Genomic DNA, 11,442 nt, shown 5'->3' with positions numbered 1-11,442 from the left:
GGAGGGTATAGGGGACTTTGGGGGTAACATTTAAAATGTAAATGAAGTAAATACCTAATAAAAATTGGGAAAAAAAAGACAACCAGCCTTTGGTACTTTGTTACAGAGGCCGCAGAGACTAACACAGCAGCTAAGTTTTACATCCATGAATAGCTGGTATTGTCTTTTATCTTTTGTGGGGTGACAGGGTCTCTCTATGTAGTTCTGGAACTCACTCTGTAGATCAGGCTGATCTTGAACTTACAGAGATCCTCCTGCCTCTGCTTCCTGAGTGCTGGGAGTAAAGACATGTACACGACTGGTCCTTATTGTTCTCATTTAACAGAACAGAGTAACATGAACAACAGAGCAGGAAAAGGTCACATAGCAAGCGAGATGCAGCAAGGGTCCTTGACCTGGTCTACCCTACGCACCACAGTGTATCTTCCACCAAGTTGGTCACCAAGGCTATGTCCCAGCACTGGGGACTTCCCTATGGATTCTGACTCCTACAAGCACACTTGGCTGCCTAGGGAAATGTCCCCTCCCTTATCAGTCCTCTGTCTGCTTTGTCCAAAACCTCTTTGTATTCTAGGTCAGGAAAGAGGGCCTGTGGGCACTCCTTGCACCTGGCTCCTGCCAAGTTGCCTATCTTCTGTAATGTGAAGCCTACAGTTTGTGAAGGACTGGTGAGCCTTCTACCCAGACCCCCCCTCCCCACCAGCTGCCAGGGTCTGGGACTTACCCTCAATAGCATAAATTTTCCTCTGCAGGTCAGTAAATAGATCCTTCAGTTTCTCAAATGTGTCTAGAATCTTGACAAATTCCTCTACAGGTTTTGAGGCAAATATGTGGAGCGTCTTCTGCTTTTGTACTGTGGCAAAATGCTTGCCAATCTGTGAAGGGGGGAGAGTGGAGAGCTGCAACACCCCAAAAATCTCTGACTAGTTTTCTATCAGTCAGAAGACCTTAGCACGGCGAGGAGGGAGCTTAGGCCTCAGAAGAAGAGGTGAGACCACATGGGTCTGGGAGCCATACCCCGATGATATAGCGGGTTATGCCTTGGGCCGCACTGATGTTGCCGTTATCACTTGCCTCCCCGTCTGTAATGATGACAAGCACCTTGGTAGCATCTGGCCTGGCACCAGATTCTTCTTTGAACACATGTGCCCTGTGTCCAAGGAAAGGGGACATGAGACTCCCCCCACAGCAGAGCCCAAGGCCCCTCCCCACTGCTCACTGAACCATTGGCCACCCAATCACTCAAAAGCCTCTCTCTCCAATCTACCAGGCAGGTGCCCCAAGCCTTCTGGTCTCCTCCCAGCCCACCCCCACCTCGCCCCTTGACCACCCTCTCCCTCTGGACTGGTGGGCTTCACTCTGCTCTGGGTAGCCCAGAGGTGTGTCCCAGAATCCACTTGTAGCAACGGGGAAGTTTGAGGTAGGGTGACGCTGGGTTTCACCTATCCTCCACGCCTCTCACCACATCTGCTGGATCCCCTCTCCATTATCCGCCTCTCACCACATCTGCTGGGTCCCCTCTCCATTATCCGCCTCTCACCACATCTGCTGGGTCCCCTCTCCATTATCCGCCTCTCACCACATCTGCTGGGTCCCCTCTCCATTATCCTCCCCAGCCACAGAGTTGGCCTGGCTCCCTTTTCTTCCTTCAAGATTTGGGGTTTGGGTTTTTGGTTGTTTCTTTTTTTAGTTTAATTACATGTATTCACATGTGCCTCTGTGGGAGCATGTGCACATGGGTACAGGTGCCTGCAGGGGCAGGAAGAAGGCACTAGATCTCCTGGAGCTGGAATTACAGGCTGTCCAGCAAGGGTGCTGGGAACAAAACTTCTGTCCTCTACAAAAGCAATACAGGGCTGCATTATGTAGGTTTCTGCCTCTGCCTCTGCCTCTGCCTCTGCCTCTGCCTCTGCCTCTGCCTCTGCCTCTGCCTCTGCCTCTGCCTCTGCCTCTGCCTCTGCCTCNCTCTGCCTCTGCCTCTGCCTCTGCCTCTGCCTCTGCCTCTGCCTCTGCCTCTGCCTCTGCCTCTGCCTCTGCCTCTGCCTCTGCCTCTGCCTCTGCCTCCTGAATGCTGACATTAAACTCATGTGCCACCACATCTGGCTCTTCTTGAACATTCCAAATGTGCTAAAGTCAGCTTATAAGTGTCCGCCAAGGCTTGGTCTCCTGAGTGGCACTGTCAGCAGCTGGTGGGACTTTCAGGAACTGGAACTTAGTGAGAGATCTTGAAGTCATTGAAGGGGACCCTGCCTTCTTCCTCCTTTTCTCCTTCTGGGTCACCTCTGCCATAGCCTCCTGCCATGATGGACCATAATAGTCCATAGCAGTAGAGCCTGGATGATCATGGACTGACGTTTCCAAAACTAAGGCAAGGGTGGGAGCTTGGTGGGAGCATGCTTGCTAGCACCATGGGGCCCCAGGCTCCAATCTCACCAGCACACTTATGCTGCCCAAACTGCATGTCCAAGCAACCTGTCTCTTTATAAGCTGATGCTCTAAGGTGTTTGTGATGGAAAGTTTCCTCGGGGTCTGTGTGGCTCAGGTGCTCACACCTAAGAAGTCTTCTCAGCAGGATCCCTCTCCAGCTGGGTATAGTGATACGCACCTGCAATCCTAGAACTTGGGAGACTGAGGCGGGAACATTAGGAGGAGGCACCCTCATGCCTGGCTCAAGGTAGGTTTAGGGAAAATTTCTAAAGATTTCTCTCTGTGTGCCTATGTGTACACATCCCTGTGCATTCCAATGCAGGCCATAAGGAGACACCTTGTGTCTTTCCCTACCACTCTCTGTGTATTTCACAACAGGATCTCTCCTTGATCCCAGGGCTCATGTGTTCTTACCTACCCTGGAAACCAGTAAGTCTCAGTGATTCTGCTGTCTCTATCTCCTTCAAAACTGGGGTTACAGGTGTATCCTGGATGCTTGTTACCTGAGTGCTGGGATCCAAACTCTGGGTCCTTTTAACTGCTAAGCCATCATTCCAGTCCCCTGATTTGGGGGGTGATGGTTGGGAGGGACAGGGTCTTACTATATAGTCCAGGTTAGCCTCAACCTATAACCCTCAAAATTCTCCTTCAGAGGCCTCCCCAAGCTGCAATTAAGGTGTGGGCCAACCACATGCTGCTCTCCTCTTGACTTTATACAATCAACTGCCACAGTCTGCACCTGCCCAGTGACTTCCTGTCTTCCACCTCTGGAAGAGCTAGCTCACATAGAACAAACACCTAGACACAGGCATGTCTTTCCTCAAAAGGGAACTTACACCACATAGTTGATGGCACGAAAGGTATTGGTCAGCAAGAACATGGGCTGCACGTTGCCTAGCAGAACATCGGGGTTCTTGTTCTGCTTAACATAGTCCGAGAAAGTAAATTCTGTTCTGCACTCTGTGGAAAACTGAACGGCAGCAAACTAGGAAAGAAAGACATGGCATAGGGTTGCAGGTCCCTTCTCACCGTCTGCTCAGGTCTCTGCTTCCCCCACAGCTGTGGAACCCAGGGCCTTGTGATCGATGGGCAAGCACTGCCCATTCAGATAACTTCCCAACCCCAGTCTCTGCTTCATATGCACGCCCAAGTAATTCAACTTCACTCCCCTGCCTCAAATCACTCTTCAGAAAAATTAAGATAAATATAAACAGATGTAGAAACAAGATTAAAGAAACCTCTGCTCCCTTACCTAGAGATGTGTGCTGGGTTCCTGGGCTCTAGGCCCACTTAACTCACCAGTATGGATAGCTCCCAGTAACTATGTCTGTGAAGAAAACCCCCTAGACTGGACAAGGTTAGCTCGGCCAGACAGTCACCCAACTGATGCTGGACCAACCAGAATCTCTTTAGAACTGGGGCTTTATAGAAGGAGGTAGCTGAAGTGCCCTTTTGGAACTTTATCATGCAAATTTAATTTTCCACCCGTGAAATCTAAAAAGGAAAGGAAGCCCATCTACAAAGAAAGCAGAGACAGAAGATGGAGACAGACAAACAGCTCCAGACAGAGAAACAGCTCCAGAGAACTGGACCAAGTTTAACTCCTGGCTCTCGATGCTGCCAGAGTTATAGGTGCAACCATAACCACGCTTCTGAAGACACATCTCACAAATACACGTAATGGCTCAAGCCAGTCTAGGGGGACATCTTAGGTCTGTGACTTAGGGTCCTGATGTCTGGGTGCACTCGGGTACCTGGTAAGAAGTGTTGCTGAGTTTCCTCATCACATCCTTCATGAATTCCAGGATTTTTTCAAAGTCCTTTCTATCCAAGCTCTGTGAGCCATCGAACAGAAACACCAGGTCGACTTTGCCCTTCATACACTCTGCAGAGACGACATGCAAACTGGTCTGACTGATAAAAGTTTAGCCTGCTGTGCTGGCTCCTGTGGAGGCCAGCTTCTCAAATGTACCTTTACCCACTGGGTCTCCAATTCCTCACCCTGATAGGCCGGACGGTTTTGTAGCATGGGTCCCTCCAGACTCTGGGGAAAGAGGTAGCAGAGGCCACTGAGGTAGGTGTTCTGATCACATGTCCGCGACAGTCCGGGGTCACAGGCCTGAAGGGAGCAAAGAGGGAAACGCAAGGCTTCCTTGTGCTTTGTGTCTTACAGGCATCATCAGCAGAGAATAGGAGCTTCCAGAGCCCTGTCCCCTCTCTCACTTCCAAAGGGTTTTCAAAGCAAGGCATTTTTGCCTCTAAGGCAGCCAGCGCTCTATAACAATGGATGCTCACATCTTTGGAATGGCATCTAACCTTCGTAGTTCATCGTCTGTTCTGTGTACAGATGGGCATCGCCCCACATTTCCAGGACTTGCCCCTCCCAACCACACATCCTGCATTCAACAAATCAAACCTCACTTTTCCAGAATAGACAGTACTACTCCTTGCATTTATGACTACTCTGTTCTGTCAGATAGCAGTTTATAGACAGGGCTTTTGTCCTTTGTACATCTTTGTCTCTTACAGCCTTACCCCATGGAATCTAGCACAATGCCTGATCTGTGACAGTAGATAAGTAAACAAGTTACAATTAAGCATCCCATGAGGCTTAGAGGCACTTACATACCTGTGATCCCAGCACTGGGGAGGCTGAAGCAAGAGAATTGCAAGTTCCAGGGCAGCCTGGGCTACATAAAAAGACCCTGTTTCAGTTAAAAACAAAAACAAAAACAAACAAAAAACCAACCAGCCAGGCAGTGGTGGCACATGCCTTTAATCCCAGCGCTCTCGGGGCTGGAGAGATGGCTCAGCAGTTAAGAGCACTGACTGTCCTTCCAAAGGTCCTGAGTTCAAATCCCAGCAACCACATGGTGGCTCACAACCATCCAAAATGAGATCTGACGCCCTCTTCTGGTGTGTCAGATACACACAGCTACAGTGTACTTAGATATAATAAATAAATCTTTTAAAAAATTACCCATTCACATAAAAAAAAAAAATCTCAGTACTTGGGAGGCAGAGGCAAGTTAGCCTTTTGAGGCTATCCTGGTCTATAGAGAGAGTTCCAGGACACCAGGGCTACAGAGAAGCCTTGACTCAGGGGGAGAAAAAAAAAGCAACTATTATAAAATTAAAAACGTAAGTAGCCTGCATACAGCTCAGTTAGAGGCAGAGGCACCAAGAGTTCAAGGTCAGCCTCAGCTATGTGCAGCTATGTACGTCCAGGCTGTGTGAGAATAAACTCTAGAGACTTGTCCGTTCTCACTAAGCAGCAGTTTAATCAACTCTCAGACGCCACTAACAGTTTGTCAGATTTTCTTTTCTTTCTGAGACAGGGTCTCATTATACAGCCCAGGCTGGTTTGTAACTGTGCAGCCCAGGCTGTCTCAGCTACTCCTGTGCTGGGACTGCAGGTCGATACCCCAATATCTGGCTCTTCCTTTCAACATCTCTACACAGTGTAGTAGTGTGTGGTTCATCTGTGTAGTTCAGCTCCATAGGCTCTGACAGCATCATACAAAATTCTTACCAAAAGGCTTCCCTTGGCGGCGTCTGTTGCCAGCGTCATTCCCAAGTACTTGGAGGTATGGTTTGAGCCTGTAGGCACAGGAAAGCAGGATGGAAGGACTCGGGTAGTCAGGCGTGGTGGGGTCAGCCTCGGGTTTCCTGGGGATGGGGGCACTTCCCCCCGCCTTCCCTCTGTGCTCACCATGTAGGCTGACTGGCTGGCAGAACTCGCTGCTCGGATGGCAGTGATAGAGGCCTCCCATGTTGTCCCCCTCACCTGGGGCTCCCACGACAACCCTGATGGAAAATCTCACTTGAGACGAACTTGCCCAGGCCTTTGCCCACCTAGTTCCTCTTTTCTTATTTCCTACCCATTCCTTTTTTTTTCTTTCTTTTCCCCCCTTCTTTGAGACAGGGTCTCACTATATAGGTAGCCTTGGCTGTCCTAGAACTTGCTACATAGACTAGGCTAACCTCAAACTCACAGAAAGATCCAACTTCTTTCTCTTTTCCAAGTGCTGGGATTAAAATTGTGCCCCACAATCCATTAAGTTTTTTTGTTTGTTTGTTTTTGGTTTTTTTTTTTTTTTTTTTTCTGAGACCTGGTTTCTCTGTGTAACCTTGGCTGTCCTGGAACTCACTCTGTAGCCCAGGTTGGCTTCAAACTCAGAGATCTGCCTGCCTCTGCCTCCCAAGTGCTGGAATTAAAGGTGTATGCCACCACCACCTAGCTATGTATCTTTTTTTTTTTTTAATTCACTTTATATCCCAATTCACCCCTCCCCCTCCCTCCTCTCCTCCCAGTCTCATCTATACAAATTCCTCCCCCCGTTACCCCCTCCCTTTCTCCTCAGAGAAGGGGAAGACCCCCCTTGGGTACCACCCCACCCTGGGCTATCCAGTCGCTGTAGGCCTAAGTGAATCTTCTCCCACTAAGGTCCAAAAACCATACAATGGAAAAAAGAAAACATCTTCAACAAATGGTGCTGGTCTAATTGGTTGTCTGCTTGTAGAAGAATGCAAATAGACCCAGATCTATCACCCAGGCATGCATCTTAACAAGCACTTCTGAGTGATGCCAGGCTTGTCGTCAGCAGCTTAGAGGGCAAAAGTGCTTAACAAGCTTGAGAACCTGAGACGGATTTCTCTCCTACGCAGTAGAAGGAGAGAACTGACTCCAGCAGGTTGTCCTAACTTCCACATGTGCGCGATAGCATTCACGTACACACGCAGCCCAATCACTACAGCATTCATGTACACACGCAGCCCAATCACTACACCATTCACGTACACACACAGCCCAACATTAACAACTGTATGCTTAAAACTTGCCACCAAGGCAATGCAGCTCCTACTCTCCAGGAGAGCTCCGGAGTAGCCCCTATTTCCTAAGAGCCAAATAACATAATTCTAGAAGTTAAAGCTTCATTTCATTTGCATTCTAGAAAATTCAAGGCCCAAAGAGTGTTAGGTGGGCACCTTCACTTAGTCATCAATTCAAAAGCTATTTGTGACTAGGTGTGGTGACATAGGCCTGTCACATCTGCTACTCAGAGTTAGCCAGAGGCAGGAGGACAGTGGCCCCAAACTAACTGTGGGAATTTAATAAGACCCTGTCTCAAAAGGAAAACAAAAAAGGAAACCAGGTCTGGTGGCATCTGCTTGTGATCCCAGCACCTCAGAGGTAGAGGATAGGAGGTCAGAAGTTCAAGGCTCTGCTCAGCTACAGCAAATGTAGAAACAAACTGATCTACAGAGGCCGTCTCAAACCAAAGAACGTAAACCTTGAAGCAGCTCAATGGAGAGCTTGCCTAACACACATAGACCTGGTATTCAAACAGCAACAGCACCACCACCACCATCACCAAAGCCATCAATGCCCAAGTCTGCCCCACTATGTGCTTAGCAAGGCTTTGAATTGGGAAGCAGAGAGGAGATGGTCCTCAGACACTCTTGTGGCTTGGGACCCATCCCCCTCACTCTGTGGTACTAGAGAGAGCCATGCTCCTGTTTCAAAGATTTCCCGACACTCGCAGAAGGGAGGCCAACCTCTGACATGGGACAGTCCCCACCCCAACCCCCGGGCAGATGTGGGGCCCTGCATACTCTGCTGCTGGAGGATAGTTGAAAGAATAATAGCTCACCCATCTCCGACCTGCAAGACCTGGTACCCAAAATGTCTTCCAGCTTGTGCCAAGAAGCTCTGCGTAGGCCTTGTGTCCAGGTTGTAGCTCCAGGCCTTGACTGTGGGGAGCAAACCGGTCAGCTGCTCCCTATCTGGACCCCCCACAGACTAGTGCTGCCTCTGCGGCCTGTTCCTCCAAACCCACTCATGCTCTGAGGCTGCCTACACCCAAGCACAGACGGGTGACACCAGGACTTTCCCTCTGGGGCCTGGACTGGAGACTAGGAGATCACACAGTCTGTCTCCCAGGGCAACTCCTCCCAGACCCAGAGGACTCAACTTCCCCTTGGACCTATTGGGAAAGAAGGAAGGGTCAGAAGGCAGAGGCCCATGAGAAAGAAGCCAGGGAAGGGGCCTCCAGGCATAGAATGACCAAGTTCCCAGGTAGGGACCAAAAGAGTCTGCCCTGAGGCCCCATGGCTGCCCTACTCACTGACTACGCTTCTCTGGGGACCTTGCATCCCAGCACCTGAGAACCACAGTGACCAGCCTCAAGGAGTCACCTGTACCCTGAACCCAGCAGGTGACTTAAGTTTCCCAACTCTACCCACCAGACACAGGTATCTCCCGGCCTTTTAAAATCCAACACCGCCCCCTCCCCTAACTCAGGCAGCTAGAGTGCCCCCTGCAACCTCTAAACCGTCCTTTTCTGGCCCAATTTTCCTTGCAGAAAGACTTAGTGCCTTGTGTCCTGGATGTCAGAGATGAGGGCACCCTCTTCACCTCCCTTCAGGCGCCCAAAACTCCCAAGCAGACATAACACAAAGGAGGCGGAGTAGAAACCTGAGCCAGCCTTCTCCCATCCTGAGTCCTTCCAACCATCTACCTAAACCCGCCTCCCACCCTCTCTTCCACGCCCTTCGATATCATGCTTCAAGTTTGTGTGGGTTCCCTCTTCTCTCTCCGGGATTCCTGGGTCCCACATCACCAACACCGTCCGTCCCCTGGAGTGGCTCCTCATCTTCTTCGGCTCTACAGAGCCTTCTGGTTTCCCCTGTCACAGACAACGACCCTTTCCCATCCCTCCTGGATTTCCTACCAAACAGCTGGAGTCCCAGTAGAAAAAGTCTGGGGCCGGCAATCCGGAAACTCATCTGCGCCTAGGAGGGACCTGTGGGTCCGGACTGGATCTCAGAGAGCTCTTGAGATTTGCTGGCAACCTAGACCCAGAGGAAGAGGGAAATGGTGGTGTCTCTTGCATGGGGCCCCTTCCAGTGGAACTTTCTCAGGGCCACCAGGCTGATGACACTGGGTGGGGGTGGAAGGAGGGGTGTGCTCCTGTCCGGGTTGTGAAACCTCTCTGTTCAGAGAGGAAGTATAAGCAGGTTAGATACATTTCCTGTGCCTACTTGCATTTTCACATCATCCAAGAGCAGACAGCAAGGCGGTTAAATTACTGCCACTTCAACTAGGCAACCTCCGCTCTCAAGCCAGGCCCGGAAGACTCTTCAAAGCCTGATAGAAGGGAGGGGGAGTAGGCGGGGGATGAGAGGGGGGAGGGGAGCAGTGCTGTAATTATATTATCTAAAACAACAAACAAACAAACAAGCCAGATAGAGGGTTGCTCCGGAATCACCCCTAAAGTGTCCCTGGTCGATGGTGGGTGACAAAAGGACGCTTGTGGGAAAGAGCCTGGAGCAAGCTACAGAGCTGCAGGCTCAGAACTAATTTTTCCTTTCCTTTCTTTTCTTTTCTCCTTTTCTTTTATTTTCTTTTCTCTTCTCTTCTTTTCTTTTCTTTCCCTTCCCTTCCTTTCCTTTTCCCTTCCTTCCTTTCTTCCTCCTCCTCCTCCTCTTTTTCTTTTTTCACATTTTTTCCAAGACAGGGTTTCTCTGTGTATCCCTGGCCACCCTGGAACTCACTCTGTAGACCAGGCTAGTCTTGAACTCAGAGATCTGAGATCTGCTTGCCTCTGGGATTACAGGTGTGCATGCACCACCACCATTTGGTTAATTTTGTTTCAAAAAAGAAAGAAAGAAAGAAAGAAAGAAAGAAAGAAAGAAAGAAAGAAAGAAAGAAAGAAAGAAAGAAAGAAACAAAGAAAGAAAATCCTTAGAAGGGGAGAACATATTTGTAAATTGCATAGTTGATGATACAGGTGCACTCAAGAATATAAAGAACTCAGGACACAAAGACAACTCGATAACAACTTTAAAAAGACAACTTTTGAGGGGATTCTTTTTTATTTCTTTTCTTTAAAAAAAAAAATCACTGGGCCCACGAGATGACTAAGTGAATAAAAGGATTTGAGGTGTTAGCCTGACAGTCCAAGCTCCACCCACAGAACCCACATAAAGGTCAAAGGTCAAGGTTGTCTTCTGACCTCCACATGTGCCCCCCCCCATCGTACACACATAGCAATTTTTAAACATTCAAAGTTTTATAAATAAATATATTTTTCAAAATCAAAAGTAATAATTTTCTCAGTGCAGGGATCAAACCGATGAATGACTGCTCTACTGCAGAGCTTTGCCCCTCCATTCATATTATTTATGGGGGGGGGGTGTTGTTGTTGTTGTTGGGTTTTTGTTTTGTTTTTCATTTTGTTTTGAGACAAAGTTTTTCTATGTACCCCTGGCTGTCCTGGAACTCACTCCATATACCCAGCTGGCCTCGAACTCATAAAGATCTGTTTGCCTCTGCCTCCAGAGTTCTGGGATTAAAGGCATGTGGCATCATGCCCAGCCATTTATTTATGTTTTAAACAAGCACTCTCTCACTAAGCTACATACCCAGTCCAGGCAGACATTTCTTTAACCATGAAACAGAAATGGCTGACAAACACATGAAGGAATGCTCAACATTAGTTATTAGAGAATGAGCGCGGCAGCCTGTATGGCCTGCAGTTGGGGATGGAGACAGGCATGAGGTACCCCTAGGCAAGCTACAGTGCAGACAGACCCTGAAGACAGACGCAGGGAAAGCAACCAGGTGCAAAGGCTCAGATGTGGAATGTCATTTGAGTGACATGTCCAGAAGAAGTACATTTGTCTGTGTGTGTGGTGTTGGAACTCAAATGTAGTGCCTCAGGCTTGTGTTTCAGTTGTCTGTCACTGAACTGCATCCTCAGCCCCCAGACAGATAAGCCTGAAGAGACAAAGAGTAGATGAGTGCAGAGGCAGGCGGATTTCTGAGTTCGAGGCCAGCCTGGACTACAAAGTGAGTTCCAGGACAGCCAGAGCTATACAGAGAAACCCTGTCTCGAAAAACAAACAAAGAAAAAGAGTGGATGAGTGACTGCCCAGGAGCAGGAGGAGAGCCCGGCTGCTGAGGGTTCAGGTTCTTTAAGGGTTAATGTTCTGGGTTGGGATGGTAGAGCT

The 11,442-nt window shown here is 49.0% G+C and overlaps 1 protein-coding gene across 5 annotated transcripts in view; it reads right to left on the bottom strand.

Annotated features, from left to right (window-relative positions):
• Itgal (integrin subunit alpha L) overlaps positions 1 to 9,423 on the bottom strand; it is a 40,881-nt gene extending 31,458 nt beyond the window's left edge. For 4 of the 5 annotated variants that reach the window (XM_021222402.1, XM_021222415.1, XM_021222410.1 and 1 more), the window contains exons 1-9: positions 9,162 to 9,423; positions 8,082 to 8,181; positions 6,140 to 6,234; positions 5,960 to 6,027; positions 4,429 to 4,546; positions 4,182 to 4,312; positions 3,264 to 3,412; positions 1,018 to 1,150; positions 725 to 875 (exon numbers count right to left, since the gene is read on the bottom strand). In XM_021222402.1, the coding sequence (XP_021078061.1) occupies positions 725 to 875; positions 1,018 to 1,150; positions 3,264 to 3,412; positions 4,182 to 4,312; positions 4,429 to 4,546; positions 5,960 to 6,027; positions 6,140 to 6,234; positions 8,082 to 8,181; positions 9,162 to 9,216 (1,000 nt within the window). In that variant the 5' untranslated portion in view covers positions 9,217 to 9,423. The remainder of the gene's footprint in view (positions 1 to 724; positions 876 to 1,017; positions 1,151 to 3,263; positions 3,413 to 4,181; positions 4,313 to 4,428; positions 4,547 to 5,959; positions 6,028 to 6,139; positions 6,235 to 8,081; positions 8,182 to 9,161) is intronic. The other variant, XM_029535410.1, reaches the window with a different exon arrangement.
• Between the last annotated feature and the right edge of the window lie 2,019 nt (positions 9,424 to 11,442).

Source organism: Mus pahari, chromosome 1 (assembly GCF_900095145.1).
Source record: "Mus pahari chromosome 1, PAHARI_EIJ_v1.1, whole genome shotgun sequence".
NCBI classification, from domain to species: Eukaryota; Metazoa; Chordata; class Mammalia; order Rodentia; family Muridae; genus Mus; species Mus pahari.
This window is presented reverse-complemented; position numbering and strand designations above follow the sequence as displayed.